We start from the raw sequence: 17,229 nt of genomic DNA, 5'->3' as shown, positions 1-17,229 counted from the left end.
GGGTTGAGGTTCAGATAGGGATCAGTAGTGCATCAGGGTCTGGGCGCCGGTTGGTCAGGTGGTGCGCTCACTGCTGCGTGGCATCGTGGGTCCAGCCATGGCCAGGGCCCACAAACCCTCAGGAGGCCCGGCGCTGTGATTGACAGGTGGAGGGAGGCGGCGGGGCGAGGGTCCATGTGGCCACGGCCGCTGCCATCGCCATCACTTTCCCAGGGGGCCGTGGGTGGGTAGCGAAGCCCAAAATGTCAGCGCTGATATCTGTGCTGCTCTGCTCGTATCACACTGCTGCAGCTGCCTGCCATCCACGGCATCCACTTATTCATATAGAGACATGGGAGTATTATGTGCGCGCACACGCGCACGCACGCACGCACACACACACACACACACACACGCACACGCACAGAAGCACACTTCCACACACACACTTTTCTTTCTGGGTTTACTCACCTCCTTTCTGGGTTTACTCACCTCCTTCCTCAATCATTCACTTCTGTTCTATAGAGCTATATCTGCACGCACACACACACACACGCACACACATACACACACACACACACACACACACACACACACACACACACACACACACACACACACACACACACACACACACACACACACACACACACACAGTATATTCTCCATGGGATGTCTGCATACACACATTCACACACACTTTTACTCCTTCCATCTCACTGGCTTTCTTCTCCTCCTCAATACATTCACATTGTGCCTCTGTCAGTTCTACCTCAGCCGTTCAATCATGTTCCGTGACTCTTTTCTCCCTCTCTGCTGGATGGACCTTTTTTTTTTTTTTTTTTTTTTTTACTTTTTCATAGCCCTACCTTTTGTCTTTTTTCACCAATCTCAAGCCATGTCATCTGTGTCAGTCTCTCTTTCTATTTAACCAGGCTTTTATTTTGAAAGGAGAAATGTCAGCCTATCTTGCATTTGATGCTGAAGTTGCACTAATTTACCTTGTATTGAGACATGTGGTGGTCAGCCATGGGAGGAAGTTCTGTTTGTAAAATGTGTTTGGTGATGTCATTTTTATATATATAAATAACAAATACACACACACAGAGATAACAAGGGTGTGTGTGTGTGTGTGTGTGTGTGTGTGTGTGTGTGTGTGTGTGTGTGTGTGTGTGTGTGTGTGTGTGTGTGTGTGTGTGTGTGTGTGTGTGCGCGTGTGTGTGTGTGTGTGTGCACTGCCTATATGTCACAGCAGGATGATGAATGCGCTGACAGCCGAGGGGTCAGTGTCACAGACAGTGTGGTCAATTGCCCTCGTCCCCTGAGTCTAACCTTGAGCAACACTCCCTAAAGAGTCTCAATCTGCCATTAAGGCGCACGCCTACACACACACACACACTCACACACACACACACATTCCCCAGTGAGCGTGTGCCATTAGTAGCTGGCAGGGCCTGGTTTGACAGAGAGCGATTAGCTCCCTATCATGTGTATTGATCACCGTGTCCTGGCTGCTCCTCCAGAGGAGGGGCTGGAGGGGTTTTACAAGGTAGTTGGGAGACACACACACACACACACACACACACACACACACACACACACACACACACACACACACACACATCCTTGTTATCCGTGTGTGTGTGTATTTGTTATTTATATATGAATCACAATCATATAGAAGGTGAGTTTTGAGTGTATTACAGTATCATATATTGTGTCAGTTTATGATATTTTTTCTGTGTGTGTCATTTACAGAAAGAAGGAAAGTTTTCCAAAATGTTTTTGGGCAGTATTGGCATACCTTTTGGGGAAAAAAACACAATGATAACAGGATAAGTTTCATAAAGATGATGCATTTTTGCAGACGAAATTATATGAGAGCACGACAGACCGCAAGTCTGGAATGCACTTGTGTCTGGGTGAAATACTTAATGAATTACATAATTGAATCATTTTCAGGACATGCACCTTAATATATTGAGTTTCCTTTCATTTTGGATACCTGCATGGAGAGCAACGGCGATCCAAACCCACAATGCACGGTGTGTGTGTGTGGAATCTTATTAAATGGGTGGAGCGACACAATGAAATGTACTTACCTTAATGGTAAATGAGGTTTGAGCTCAACCAAACTGCAGTAAGTGCCTCGGAGTGGCTAAAAGGCCTCCCAATGGCAGTCTAACGCGCACACATATCACACGTGAGTTATATGAATTCGTGTAAATATGTTGCACACATCCCTCTTGTTAATTAGGCATCACCTAAAATGTGTACTCTAACGCCAATATTACACTGAGCTCAATGTTTTGTAAATTGAATTTAATCTTGAATCAATATAATCAGCCTAATATAAACACCAATTTGATTACACAACTGTACACACCATATCCACTTCCTGTCTGAGGTCTCCTGTGTTTAATATCACACATGTAGCGTTCTTAGCTGTAACAGCCCCCCTCCCCCCCCTACACCCGTCTTCCTCGGGTAGTGGAGACCAGCTCTTGTTAATTGAGTCTAATTGAAGAACATGAAGGGGGTATAAAGCAAGCAAGCTTTTAGGACATAAAAGACTGCAGCCGCCTCTCAATAGTATTTATTTTCAACCTCTTCCACTCCGATTTAAGTGTAAGAGGACAATAGTGGCCTGACACTGATATGTGTGCGTGAGTCCATGATCTGCTGTTTGATTTAGTGCGCCCACCTTCACAAGGACCGGCCTCTTATCAGATCAAAGCTGCGAGCGGCGCCCTATGAAAGGAATGGTGTGCGCGTGTGCGTGCATGTTCAAGTGTGCTGTGGTGGACAGAGGTGTAGGTGAGTCAGGGGTGTTTTTGTTGCTTTTAACCCAGGACAATGTGGCTGCAGAGGAGAGAGTGAGTGAGTCCTCTTTGAACTAATGAAGAGGAAGCCTTTTACTCTTCTCCAAAGATCCCCAACTCTCCCTGTGCCATGGATTCCCCCCTCTCTTTCAATGTACAGCAAAATATTTCATTTGCTCTGTGCTTCTCACCGTTTTGCTTTTATCCTCACGGATCCATCATCCGAGACAAAAAAAAAGCCACACAAAGCCAAAGTAAGAGTTCAGAAAATGGGCTGAAGATTGTTAGAGCTGTAGTACGTGAGAAAAGCCGAGCTGTGGACACTGAACTTACCGAAGGGAGGTGGATGCAACAAACCCAAAGTTAAATATCCACTATTGGCTCAATTGAGCAAAGTCAGCATTATATCATATTTCCCTCAAAGTGATGCAGGACTGTGTGTTTTGACTTCCAGGTTCAGAAGGTGCAGAGGCAGCACAGTCATTACAGGGACAAGCGGGTTCCTTTGACACACCTGGACCACAGCGCCACTCGCCGTAAGTACAGTAACTTACCTTTTTATCTGCTCAAAGTCTTGCTTTTTCTGACCTCCAGTGGGGTAAAACTTAATACCAAAGTATTACATCTGTCATTTATTATACACAAATAATAAAGTTAATGATCAAGAAAAAAACCTCCTTTTTGCTTGTGGTAGTGGTTGTGGTTTGATCCAATTTCATTGACAGTGGACTGGCAACATAATAAAAAAAAATATGTATTTATCTATTAGTCAAACATTTTAATTTTATGATGGCAAAAATGTTAAACTTTGTAAATGGGAGTCCAATCAAATTGAATCAAAGGTCATATAAAATAGAAAGCAGAATATTTGTTTAAAGAGGCAGTGTAAAATACATTTAATTACACTCTAATTACACTTTAAATACACTCTTTATGTTTATATATATACACTTGTGTCTGATGGTCATATTTCTGTCAGTGGTATACGTCTAGAACAGGAAAGTGTTTGAAATTTTGTCAAAAGAGTTATAAAGACAACACACCTGCTGTTGGGTAGTTTGATGTTTAAAATGTAACATGATGTTTCCTTCAGTAGCTGCCTCTAATCAATGTTACAACACTACATTAGTTTATATTGCACACTTTTGGGTAGCAGCAGGTTCATCCTTTCTAAAGTCCTCAAAAACAGAAGTGGCTTTCTTATCAACGTTAGTTTCAGAAAACATCTAGTATCTAGATCTACAGAAATGACGAAGGTGGATTTCAACATGCAGTTTCCATATGCATAATTCATCCATGTTTGTAAGTTCACATGAAGAAGTAATGCTTCTTACCAGTATTTTTGGAATGAAGTTGCCAGCGTTCAAAATAGTGTGCCAGTATTAAATACATCAAATATGGCCTTTTTCATGCCAAACGCCTCATTATGAGGCTCTAAACTCTATACTGGTTTTACTAATTGTATCCGGTGCTTTAATAGATTACATTTTTTTGAAGGCCAACACAGAACACTCTGGTTTCCTCGACACAAAGCCCATGGGGACTCCACCATTGGATTTTTGAATACTGCAGAAGATATTGTTTGTGAACGTTTTGTTGGTATATTTCCAGACCCAAACCAAATTTGGTTAAACAATTTTGCCTCATAGTTTTTATCTCCTCCACTGCTATTTGACTCATGCTGTCTCATTTCTAAGTAGAATTTCACAACAGAAATGTTTAAATTTTGCGTCATTCATGCTGCCCTGCGTTTATCCACGTCTTTGCATTGACTTTGCGAAAAGCAGGAGGTTGATGAAACCCGTATGATGACCCTCAGGGAATCATGAACTCCATAAAGTTGCATATTAAATGGTTTGAGATCAATACATGTGTCATTACACCCCGAATTAACACCTGGAATATGTTCATGCATATTTGTGTGCAATGTTGTATCGCCGTCATTTCAGAAATGGTACTTCCCATTAATAACGAGCGTGATATTAATTCATTTTGTAATGTATTATGAAACTAGCTGATACGTATCCATCGTGCGTGGGAGAGCCAGAGAGAATGGCAGTGAGACGGAGTGTTGTGCAGGGGTGAAAATGCGAAGAAAGCGAGGGAGTGTTTGGAGGGAAAGGTGCAGGCCTTAATGAGCTGATAGCACATCGACAGACAGCGGGCCAAGCTGTGCCGCCTTGATGAGATGTTAATGATATGCTAATGATATGGTAATCTTCCCACAGTATTCCACCTCACTGGAGAGAAGGGGAATCTGGGAGGCCTTTCACCATTGGTTGGAGACCAGGGACTTCCTGAAGCCAGAGTTCAAAACAGGAAAAAAAAAATAGAAAAAAAGCTACACATCCACACATGATGGGTCTGTGTGCTTGCAGGTTCCCAGAGGAGAGAGTCTTCATCTGACTGGCAGCCTGAGGAGAATACCAGTGACCGGTCCCTCACCTTCAACGACCCGCTCTGGCCCATGCAGTGGGAACTGGTGGGTGTAATTTCTGTGTGTGCGTGTTTGTGTGTCCATTGGTGTTATCTGGGAGCCTCGTCCCTCTCCTCCCAGCTCCCGTCCTCGTGGTGAAGGGTGTTCCTCTGACAGGCACGAGTCAGGCAGGCTTTCATGTGTGACTGGAGAGAGAGGCCGAAGAGAGAGGGAGGGAGGCAGATTATGGAGAAGGAGTGAGAGGGAGAGAGAGGAGGTGAAGGGGGCTGTCCATGTTGAACTGAGACAGATGTCGGGGATTGATGAGGCTCAGAGCAACACCGACACACAAACTGTGCTGCAACAAGACAAGCTCATCGCTTCAGCACAATCTGGACCATGTGGTTTGACCGGTGTGTGTTTGTACAGAACAGTAGTTGAAAACAAAAGGATTGTTACAATAACACAATAGTACAAAATAGTCAGCAGCTGCATTTACAGCCATTTGTAATATCCATACTCTAATACACAAGTGCACTTAAGTCAAAGTTGTTGGCCTGGGCAAAGCTTTGTATTCTCTCGTGGACACATTTCGGTCGGTACCAACAAACTATCGAACTTTGAGACCCGTCCTTCCCAATAAGATCACTTAAGGATCAAACTGTTTCTTATTGCTTATTTGAAGCATGTTATAAATTGGCTTATAGCATAATTGTATTTTTTGTTCCCCTTAAATTTGTGTTTACACGATTTTTTTACATGATTTTACGACTGTGCCTTGTCCACAGAAATACTTAATATACCCTTAATATACCTCAATGTTAATTGACAGATTATAGTCAACAGTACAATAATGTATAAAACCTGTATATATAATATATTTCTGGTATGACATCAGCCAAGTATCCCAGCATACACACATATTTGCATAGCAGGGCGGCAGGGCTCCGCCAATAGACACGGCGGATGCTCTAGATTGACAGGCGAGGGTGTAATCTGACAGAGGCAGGAGGAGAAGAGGAGGGGTTAGAGATTCACCACGGCAACCGGCAACAGCTTGATTGACACCTCAGCTCTCGGGGCAAGATGGCACGGTGAGAGTCAGGGTGGGGGCGGAGAGTGGTAGAGACATAGACGGAGGAAAAGAGGAGGAGAGATTTTTTTTGTCCTACGCAAATAGACACGCGCTCTCAGTTTTAAAAGTTTATTGACATGATTGTTTATGAAACACAGAATGATGCATGAAAAGACAATAAGGCCAAACCCAACTATGTTGCTTGATTACGTAAATTGAACAATGCGACATAATCATCATTAACTCAATCAAGAAAAATGTAATGCATTTTCTAAAGTTGAGTACACATTTCTTTCATATCTCTCTCCCTCTCCACCTCTCGCCCTCCTCCCCCGTTCTCGTTGTGTTGTGTTTAATCAGCCTCTGGTGGACGTGGATATTGATTGAGGGTCAGTAATCTGCTCAGGGTTGGTAGCCTGCCAGGACCAGGTGTGTGTGTGTGTGTGTGTGTGTGTGTTGTGTGTGTGCATCATGGGTGAGCAATATACACACACGTGCACACACACACAAGTCAAGTGGACTCCATTGTATCCTTGCTTAGGCTGAGTCCAGAGGAGCTTGTTCAAAGCTGCTAAAATCCATAAACCATCGTGGACGTGCTGTGGAGGGAGAGAGAGAGAGGGAGAGAGAGGGAGAGAGAGAGAGAGAGAGAGAGAGAGAGAGAGATTGTTGCATTGTTGTTTTGTGCTCTTGTGTGTTTGCTCTTTTTTTACATGTAGTTATGTTCGTTTGATGTGTGTGTGTGTGTGTGTGTGTGTGTGTGTGTGTGTGTGTGTCTGTGTGTGTGTGTGTGTGTGTGTGTGTGTGTGTGTGAGACTGTGTGTGGTGTGCACACACGTGTATATGTCGCAGAGCTAGGATTAGTTGTGTTCCAGTGCTTCAGAGAATGATTATGATTCTCTACACGATTGTGTGTGCGTGTTTAAGTGTGAAGCTTGTGTTGTTAGCGTTCTGTGTGTGTGTGTGTGTGTGTGTGTGTGTGTGTGTGAAGTGAGTCAGCGTTCAAGATGCCTTACTGTGGGCTTTTATCCAAGTTCACAACAGTGCGTCTGGTTCTTTGCACACACGTGTTGTTGTGTATGTGCGTGCGCGCTCCCCATGGGTCGGTCCTCGTGCTCTGATGGACATTAGCTAGCTGCTTCCATTCATCTGCTTTATTCTCACACACTACAAAGCAGCACCACTCCCTAGATGCAGCCCCCCAAGCACATGCACCAACATACGGATGGACATACAAAGACTCTCTCCCTCTCTCTCTCTCTGTCTCTCACACACAACCATTTCTAAAATTCCAACAGTGGCCGATCATTCCACAACAACCAACTGTGTTTTTCTTTCATAAAAATGAATGTGAATGCAAGAAAACTTGCAAAGAGGGGACTTGCAACCCCGACCTATGTCTACCTATAAAAAGATATTAATATTTGAAACGGGTACAAAAACATTCTTGATTGATATTTCATGTTTCACCATTAAATATCTCCTTATGACAAATATTCTGACTTGGATTTAAAACGGAATGTATGACCGATAAATCACAGTTATTTGGCTGCTTGCAGTATTATCCTAAATTTAAATTATGAATCTCTGTGTGGCGTCCTGGAAAGGGTGCAGACCGGGGTCTTTATAGTCCTGCAGGGTGATTTCAACACTCACATGGGTAAGGATGGAGAAACTTGGAGGGGATGATTGGAAGGAATGGCCCCTCCGATCTGAACCCAAGTGCTGCCTACCTGTAGTGAGGGCGAACTGGGAATCTCTGGCTGAGGCCTCGGTCCGCGAGGTCATCCCAGTAGAGGCTGGGGACAAACATCAGGCCAGTGGATGCCATACAATGTGTCTGACTGCTCATCAGGATCTAATCCAATGCTCATTCACGCACACTCACACACTGATGGCACAGCCTTTGGGAGCAATTTGGGGTTCAGTATCTTGGGTCATGCGGACTGAAGGAGCCGAGGATCGAACTGCCAATATTCCAATTAACCCACATGTGTTCTGTCTCCTTTGCCTGAACTTCGAGTCAATACGCAATTGTAAAGAAGACGAAGCAAGATTGATACGTTTTGATTACGTTCTCTCAAGTTATTCATTTTGTTGTAATTTTTTTTTCTTTTTTTTCATCCATGCTGGAGTGTGAATCTCACTCCAGGGAACTTTTGCTACTATGTAACAGCAAACAGGGACTCATTACATTCTGCACAGTACAAGAGTGGCCTTCTTCCCCCTGTAATGTATATCAACAAACAGATTGCATTCCTATATGAGTAGATTGAATACATAATTACAATGTGAAATATATTGAAATCCTGGGCTTGTGAAAACTGGTCAGGGGAATAAAAAATAATAATTAATAAAAGACCAGTAAAAGTCTGATGTCAGATGTGTTTTTAGTGATTATTTTAAATCTCACCAGTGACCATTTAGTTGTAGCTTGTCTAGTGGGAACTCATGTTAATACAGTGTGCCACTAATTAGGATAACCATATAAGATGAGCCTATATATTCTGTAAAACCACAAAAATGAATCATGTTCAAAGTTTGCCTGAAAACTTAATTGGGCTGTAAGGCATGGACTGTAAAAAAAAAAAAAAAAAAAAACGGGGCAGTAGTGGGTGTGGACTTTAACATTCACACACTTGCAGGCCCCCTGTTAGATACATTTAAATACATTTACTAGAGGGTCTAAGACACAATCCTAGCATGATTTAAAGCACGACCAACAGTGGACTTCCAACGACTGTTCGAAGGTTGACGAATGTGTAATTACTCCGAGGTCCTCGATGGATAAGTATGCAACCACACACACATACACACTCTATCCCCACTGAGTTGTTTTCCTCCGTTGTTGAAGCCTCTTGAAACACTCACTTTGAATATCAAATTGGTCGTGTGGGCAGCTGCTGACATTTTTGGCAAGGCAGTTTGTTCATAGCTTTTATGGGTGTATGTTTATTTGTGTGTGTGTGTGTGTGTGTGTGTGTGTGTGTGTGTGTGTGTGTGTGTGTGTATATATCTGCACCATTTAAAGTTGTATGCTTACAGTGTTGGTGTGTGATTTTAGATGTTTGAGGGCGTTATTGTTTTCAAGTGAACGTATGTAGTTTTCATGTGGCCAAGGCTCATGGGAATTGCAACGATGGCTCTTTTGCCTCACCATACTGATGTTTTATTTCCTGTGGCCCGTGTGTCCAGATTTGTGTGTACACTTTGTTTGCATGTGGGTGGATTTGTGGTTCGAGGTGGAAGGATGAACTATCTGTCTCTGTGAAAGTCATGAACTCTGTGGGCTCATTATGTGCACTCTGAACACACGTTCTGTGTCCGAGTGTGCTCACATACAAGGATTTGCACACATTCTCTCACATTAACGTGTTAAACTTACAGTCAATGTGTGCATTCATGCAGATTCACATACAGTTTAGACAAGGAAACGCATCTTTCCGGACTGGAAATTCAAACTGCTTGTCATACATACATAGGTACTTTCTGATACTTGAACAATGCTCTTATGAGTTGTATTTTGTCGTGAGTAGAAATAGAATTCATTATTCGGTCTTTGCCAGCAACAGCAGCAATGTTCCCTGCAGTGAACATGCATGATATGACAACTGTAGTAGAAACAGCAGACGACTAAGAGGAGCACAGCAGTCTAAGACTGTATGTATACATTTATGACGTTACAGTAGTTAAACAGATGCTTTGCAAAATTACTAGAATTGCTTCTTTTATTGGCAGAAATGTAGCGGCAACAACCGCCGTTGTTTTCTCTATGGCTAAAGTGTGAGCACATTCAATCATTTGGAAGAGAAAGAAAAGTGTTCATATCGTTTCCAAGTGGAGAAAGCAGATTTATTTACAACCGGTCTTATCGGTGTTCTCCCTTTCTATTTGCACAGCTGAGTTTGTATTTATGCAATAACGCAACGCTACATAAAGTAATGGAATGGAGCGTAATGTAACGGCCGTTGCAAACTCATGATTTAAGGGCAGTGCGGCCCTAACAGCGGAATGTGGAGAAGAGTTTTGAACGTATCACAAGTGGGATGAAAACAGTGTGTGCAGTTGAGGTCACATGTCAGCCTGAGCAGCTGGGTCCGGTGGGAAGGAGCAGGAAGCTGCAGTAGCATCTAGAGGACAGGTCATGAATGGCAGACAAATGGAACAAAGGAGGCGTTAGAAATGCACGGCACACACCAGAGAGAGGAAGTGGAAAAAAGAAAATAGGCAAGAGCAGGATGATGCAGGTGAATGCTCTGCAGGGACGATTAGGCGGAAACACAAGTGCAATTTCATGCCGAAAGGAGTAGTAAAATTGTGCCACCTGATATGCATAAATATAACCTCCATTTAACCAAACCCCCAAAAATATACAAACGGATGCAAATAAAAAAACAAAACCGTTTGAAAGGACGATGCTCTGGAAACTGTGTTGCTGGTATTGGTTACCTGTCTAGTGAGCAGCACTACATTTTGCTTATTGCCGCAGTCCTCAAATTAATTCTAATATTTTGTGTGTGTGTGTGTTTAGTTTACACAGGGCGAGTATGGCTCCAGCGGGTTTGACATGAATGTGATGCCGGTTTGGAGCAACAACATCACCGGAACTGGAGTAGTGGTCAGCATCATCGACGATGGTGAGTCTAACCTGACCTTCTTATGAAATACTGTAGATTTATACAGATTTATTTGACATTGATACAAACTTCATTTTACACCTTTCTGCTGACTACAATAAGGCCATGAGCGGCCATCTAAAATATCTGGAAACTAAATTACTCTTATTTAAGAAATTGTACATCAAATGTTTTTTTTCCTGCACTAGTTTGTGTTTACTGTAACGGGCGCTATCCAAAAAGGTTTTACAATTGCAAAGACTTATCAAGTTTGGTGTGATTAAGCTGAACTCTGGCCCTCAGTGGAGAGGGCGAATGATTTATGTTGATGCCTCCACCACCACCATCACCACTGTCATCTTCCTCTCAGTCACGCCACAATGAGAATTCATTTCTCTCTGATTGCTGGGATATCTGGCAACAAGGGAAATGAGAGAGCGGCATCTTATGGGCTCATTCATCAAGAACTAATTGAAGCCTCACTAGTCTCAAGTGCTGATAGAGCTGGAGTAGTGTTGGAGTGTGCTGGTGTGTGTGTGTGTGTGTGTGTTTTAAAGTGTTCATGCGACACTTTGGTCGCATCCAAGCGACTCTGACTCTGCAGTATGTGTGTGTGAAAGAGGACTCTGAAAAAATGTCCTGTAAACGTGCCATTATTCTAAGGAATGGCATATTTGTTGTTGTTTCTTTGTGTCCACTTGTATCCGTGCATGTCTCTCTGCCTGCATGTGTGTCGACTCTTACGTGCCTGTGTGTTTTTGATGAAAGAGGCCGCTATTATTGTGGACTGTGGGCAAAAGGCCTTCTCTTTGCAGTGCATCCCTCTGCATACAGACAGCTACTCAGCGTGTGTGTGTGTGTGTGTGTGTGTGTGTGTGTGTGTGTGTGTGTGTGCGTGTGTGTGTGGGGGGTGGAGGGTATACAGAATGAGCAAGCAAGCGAGAAAAAAAGAGAGAAATTAAATAGAGGAAGGATATAGAGGGAAATTTCTGGCGAAAGCAAGAGTAAAAAGGATTTGTGAAGTGTGTGTGTGTGTGTGTGTGTGTGTGTGTGTGTGTGTGTGTGTGTGTGTGTGTGTGTGTGTGTGTGTGTGTGTGTGTGTGTGTGTGTGTGTGTGTGTGTATGTTAATGTACGTGTGTGTGCATGTATGTTTGTGTGTATGAGACAGAGAGTATTAGACTTGCACCACTGAATCTCCTCTCCTCTGAGGCTATTGTACTCTGCTCCACCTCTCTGTATTGATTCTACCGGGCAAGAGCTCCCTCTCTCCTCTTTCTCTCTCCGTCCTTTTTCTCAATCTCTCATTTTCTCCGTCTTTTCCTCTTCTTTTCCCCCCCTGTTCCCTCTTTGTTAACTAGGAGGTGACTCCTTCCTCCGGCCACCCTTCTCTCCCCCCTCTTACCCCGTCTCTCCCTCTTGGACCGCCTTGCCTCTCACAGCTGAAAGATCGTGTACACGCTCACCTTTAGCCACCTTTCAATCGATGCCTATTGATTTTGATATCACAATGAAATAAATTATTTTTCTTTGAGTGAAAGCCCCCCCCCCCTCTCCCTCCTCCTGCCTCCTTCTCTATCTCCACCCTTCAATCCAATCCCTCTGTTTTAGAGGTAATGTAATTGGCATCTGAGGGCGGTCCTCTACAAGCGTTGAATTCAATTGTTCTGCCTGTGTTTGGGTTTGCTTCTGACTCTCTTCTTTCAGACTATTGTTTCACAGCAACATTTGATGTATTTGCATGAGCTGTATTTTATTACCGTGTTTAATGGACTTCAGCATGACCCTCCCTTACAATACACAGCTCAATCAAAATCAAAGGACGCACAATTGAAAGTTGCGTACGCTTATTTTTATGAACTTTCGTTCCTGTAGAGATGCATTTAATTATTTCTCAAAGTGAAGTGATTCCATTTACATCACTTTTTCAATGTGTTCCTCAAGTGGTGCATCACTGAGCCCTTGTGGCTACAGGAGATCAAGAGGATCCATTAATAACTTTCAGCTGTAATCAGTCTGCATTCATTTTGATTGATTTTTCTAAGAAAGGTCAATTTTATGTGACGCTAAAAACTGTTTTAAAAAGCAAAATCCAAGTTGTGGAGGCAAGTCTTTGTTTGTAAGTCATTTTTTCAAGGAAAAGTGCCCAAAAATGTGACGGTTCCAGGTTTTGAAATATGAGAATCTGTTGCGTTTGGACCATTGTCGGACAAAACTAGACATTTGATGCTGTCACCTTCTGCTCTAACATTGTGATTGGCTTTTATCACTTTTATTCTTGTGTTTTAGAGACATAACGAGAACATTTTTATGTAACTGAGCCTGTATACCTGCACAAGCAAATGAATATGGAACAAGTGATATATATCATTGTTCATTATGTAAATGTGTGTGTTCGCACGTTTGATGAATAGCAACTTTCTTGTCCATATGGGTTCTTATTTAGAACGTGCTGTATGCATGCTTTGATAAACGAGGCCTAAGGACCATTTCACTGCTGGAATAGAAGACTGCAGTCCATGGAAGTAGACGGAGAGAGTTGGAAATGAGGTTGCACTGGAGCTTGTTGGGTAGGGGGGTGGGCGTCAAACTGCCACCCCTTAAATATTCCTGTGTTCTAAGAAGAACTTGAATTATATTAATATTGGTGGCTTTGGCATATATTCCCATCTTCATCATGATTTTTTAAAAATAGACCTTAAAAGAAAAGAAACCCTATAAAATGAATGAATAGTTTATTTTCTTTAGTATTTTTGTCATATAAAAGACATGCAGTGATGACTGCTGGGTAGTGTGTGTGTGTGTGTGTGTGTGAGTGTGCGTGCTTCACTACTGGTAACTATAGTTTGGGGTCCATCATAACTACCTTACACCGCTGTGAGTGTCACATAAAGTGGACATCAACATAAACAGCAGTCGTTTGCCATGAGTGGGTTAAATAGGAAGATTCATCAGTGAAATGGGATCCGTCCACCTTCCTCCCACCTCGTCCCACGACAGCCCCTCAGTGTCCCTGTCACTCTGCTATCAACACTGGCCTCGGTCCCTCGTGGCCGGGCGGCCTAAAAGCACTCCGATATCGATTGGCGCTTACGCCATTGTCATTACATGTCATTGGTGCACAGACAGGCGCAGGACACAAATTAGACCGGGGGAAAGGGAGGTAGACGGAAGAAAGAAAAGAGGTGGGATATACACAAAGAAAACTGAGCCGTGGCAAAGATAATTCAGTGAAGTCGGTGAGCAGAGATGATGCAGGACAGTCACACTGATTTGCAAAGAGCGAGGAAATGGTCCTGTTTAATATGCTGTCTTCTGTTGCAATTGTATGTGGTGTATATACAGGTAAACATCAATTTGATCCAGTCCTGTCCTCTCTCTACATCTCCTCTCTAGCGGATGCACACGTCGTTTCTTTTATGTCTTCAGAATTACAGTAAGGCGAAGTGGTGAGATTTTATAGTTGTACCTTGAAAGCAGCCCACCGAGGGGATAATGTGAGCCCAATGTAGACCGGGGCTGTAATTACTGTATGTTGTCATACTGTATGTATTTATCTGTTGATGTAAGAGGTGTGATAAAACATTTTATAGCTCATTATGAAGGCTTACGTCGCTGCTGTAAGAGGCAGAGCGGTATTTTTTTAATATTGTACAGGCTCAGCTGATTGACTTAATGGTGTGTGTCCGTACAGCATGAAATGCATCTAATCTACTGTCTCCTCATGCTGTGTGTCAAATTGTTACTGGGTGTTTCAGTCCGTCAGTGTTCTACACAAACTTTGCATTTCTAAATAGTCGATTCGGATGATGAAATTGATAATTTTTTAGAAGCGTACTGTATATTTTTAGTTGGTTTTCCTGCTCAGTGTATTCTAATCTTTGATGTTATGATATGAGTGCATGGTTTTCACCTCGGATGCTGTCATATCTGCATTTTTCTGTCTATCTGTCCGTTGTTACAGTTAAGCATGGGACTTATCTTTTTTTTTTAAACCATAACATACTGGAATCACTTCACATTTTGTCAAGAAACAATTTTAGATGAGATGATCATAAATCATGAGGTCTTCTTGCATAACTAGAGGATACATTTGTATCCTGTATTCTTTAAATCAGGCTCTATTTTTCACTTGTCTTCTGTGACAGAGAGCTAGACGTTTTCCGGTCATTCGTGAAGATATTTACAGTTATCCCAATAATGGAGTGTTTTTCATTGTGATCTGCGACACAATCCTTATTTCTTAATCCCTAATCACACTATTCAAAATATTAGTCATCCAAAACCTACAAATTTGCAGTGATTTCCAAACAGCTGGTGTCGTGTGGCTTCCCACTAACATTTAAAATAGCGATCCAAATTTGAGGTAAAAAGAGCAGCTCTTTTGCTTTTTAATTGGTTGATACTGAAACAGCTGGTATGGCATGCTACTGGTTAGCTGGTGATTTCTGTGTCTTAGCCACATACTAGCGTAGGGACATCTATCATATTACCATAATTAGAATCTGAGCGCACACTGTATTATCCCTATGCAGTGTGCACAAAACATCCCATCATTTCCCAAATCACTGCCCATTTGACAAAAAAACAGGGGTTTTACACACGAACTGCTGAACACAGAGCCGGCTGTTGGTGAGGTACCACAAACTAAGAGCATGATTACCGTGATTAACTTTCACCACCAAGCAGCAAAGTCATTGACGGGTAGCTAAACATACTGGTCGTCAAAGCAACAGAAGTACCTGCTTTGTGTCATTTTTGGTCATTAGAGTTAATATTTGTTTCAATAAGTTCTCTCTTTTTCACAGTTACGTTTTATCAGGCTGTAGCTTCTTGGAGAGCCCAGATTGGTTAGTGCATGATGAGATGAACGTCGTCTTTACAAAGTGTGTGTGTGTCTCTGTGCTTTTACATCCCATTCACTGTGTTAATGCGTCCATGCATTAAGGCCGGCTCCTGGCTCGAGTCCAAAGAGTGTCAGAAGTGTGCGTGTGCATGCGAGGCAGCCTGGTAGAAATGACACTGGCCGGCGATGTAAAAGTGTGTCTGACAGGGGGAGCGACGGAGTCAGCGCTTTTTTTTCCTCCCTCCTTGCCCCCCGCTGTTCAATCCATCCAGCTGCTGTCACCACAGGGGAGCAGACAATCTATCAAGGCATCGGGATGCATTCTCCTCACCTGCGCCGCGCCTTTAATGAACAGCCAACATGATCCCGGCTGACAAGCAGGAAATGGATGTAATAAAGATTGTTTCTGCATGCTCTTTGCATCCCTGATAAATCACCTCGCTGTGCAACAGATACGGGAGCCACATGGAAATTTGATTTCGCACGGCAAGGGGGAGGAAGAGGAGAACAGTGGGGGAAAAAAGAGAGCTGCGAGTGCCAGGGTCACTCTATTTTATTCCCCCTTTTTTCTCCGGCGGAGCGGTGGAGCAAGGTGTGTGGGGGTTGAATGGAGGGAGTGTTGTTTTTTCTTTTCTTTTTTTCCACCCGTGGCTCTTAGTTATACCACCAACGCTCTGTTAAGCCTGGAACATGCCTCTGTGCCTGTAAGTCTATAAACAATAAGGGACGATGTGTGCCGATGTTCACATAGGTGTCTGTCACCATACTTGGACGTAGTGCATGCACTAGGGGGCAGGGCCGCATTTACCCAAACCAGAATACATAACAAATAAAGAAACGCAACGATCGAAACTATATATGCTAAAATAACTACTAAAAAATATGTTTTTTTATATAGAAATAATCTAAATGAAACGCATTTCAAGAATACAGATACCAGAATACATAACAAATTAAGAAACGCAACGATCAAAACTATATATACTAAAATAACTACTAAAAAAGGTTTTTTTAAATAGAAATAATCTAAATGAAACGCATTTTAACTTTCAGATATCCTGCCCTGCATAACCAAATAAAGTTGGTTGCACAGGACCGCAAATATACACAATGTGTAGTGTTTGGAGGTGTGCTTCTGCAAGCTAAGATTACCCAGAAATCCCTTTGTTTATCAGTATCCTTGTAAAAGTATGTGTCTGCCTGTACACAGTATTATCAGTGACTCCATAGTGTACAGACACATCCCTCCAATATATGCATGCAATGCAAAAAATCTCCTTTTTTACAAGTTATAATAAAACAATAATTTCAACTTATCCAACAAGCAACAATCAGAAATACTTAAAACTGTCTGTCTTTTAAAAGATGGAGGGTCTCCAGATAGACATAAAGATGAATCTCTAACCTGTATCTCCCCAGCTCAGGTGTTTTTCTATGCAGTAAGAGCGTTTGCATGAAGGCCTGTACCACACTGCAA

At 42.6% G+C, this 17,229-nt stretch overlaps 1 protein-coding gene across 6 annotated transcripts in view; it reads left to right on the top strand.

Annotated features, from left to right (window-relative positions):
- Positions 1-17,229, top strand: part of LOC311024072 (furin-like protease kpc-1) — a 173,659-nt gene that overhangs the window by 24,188 nt on the left and 132,242 nt on the right. For all 6 annotated transcript variants that reach the window (XM_084026279.1, XM_084026276.1, XM_084026280.1 and 3 more), the window contains exons 4-6: positions 3,256-3,337; positions 5,180-5,283; positions 10,824-10,929. In XM_084026279.1, the coding sequence (XP_083882405.1) occupies positions 3,256-3,337; positions 5,180-5,283; positions 10,824-10,929 (292 nt within the window). The remainder of the gene's footprint in view (positions 1-3,255; positions 3,338-5,179; positions 5,284-10,823; positions 10,930-17,229) is intronic.

The sequence above is a fragment of the Eutrigla gurnardus genome (assembly GCF_963514095.1).
Source record: "Eutrigla gurnardus genome assembly, chromosome: 14".
NCBI classification, from domain to species: domain Eukaryota; kingdom Metazoa; phylum Chordata; class Actinopteri; order Perciformes; family Triglidae; genus Eutrigla; species Eutrigla gurnardus.
Note: the sequence above shows the minus strand (reverse complement) of the source record. Positions and strands in the feature narration are given on the sequence as shown.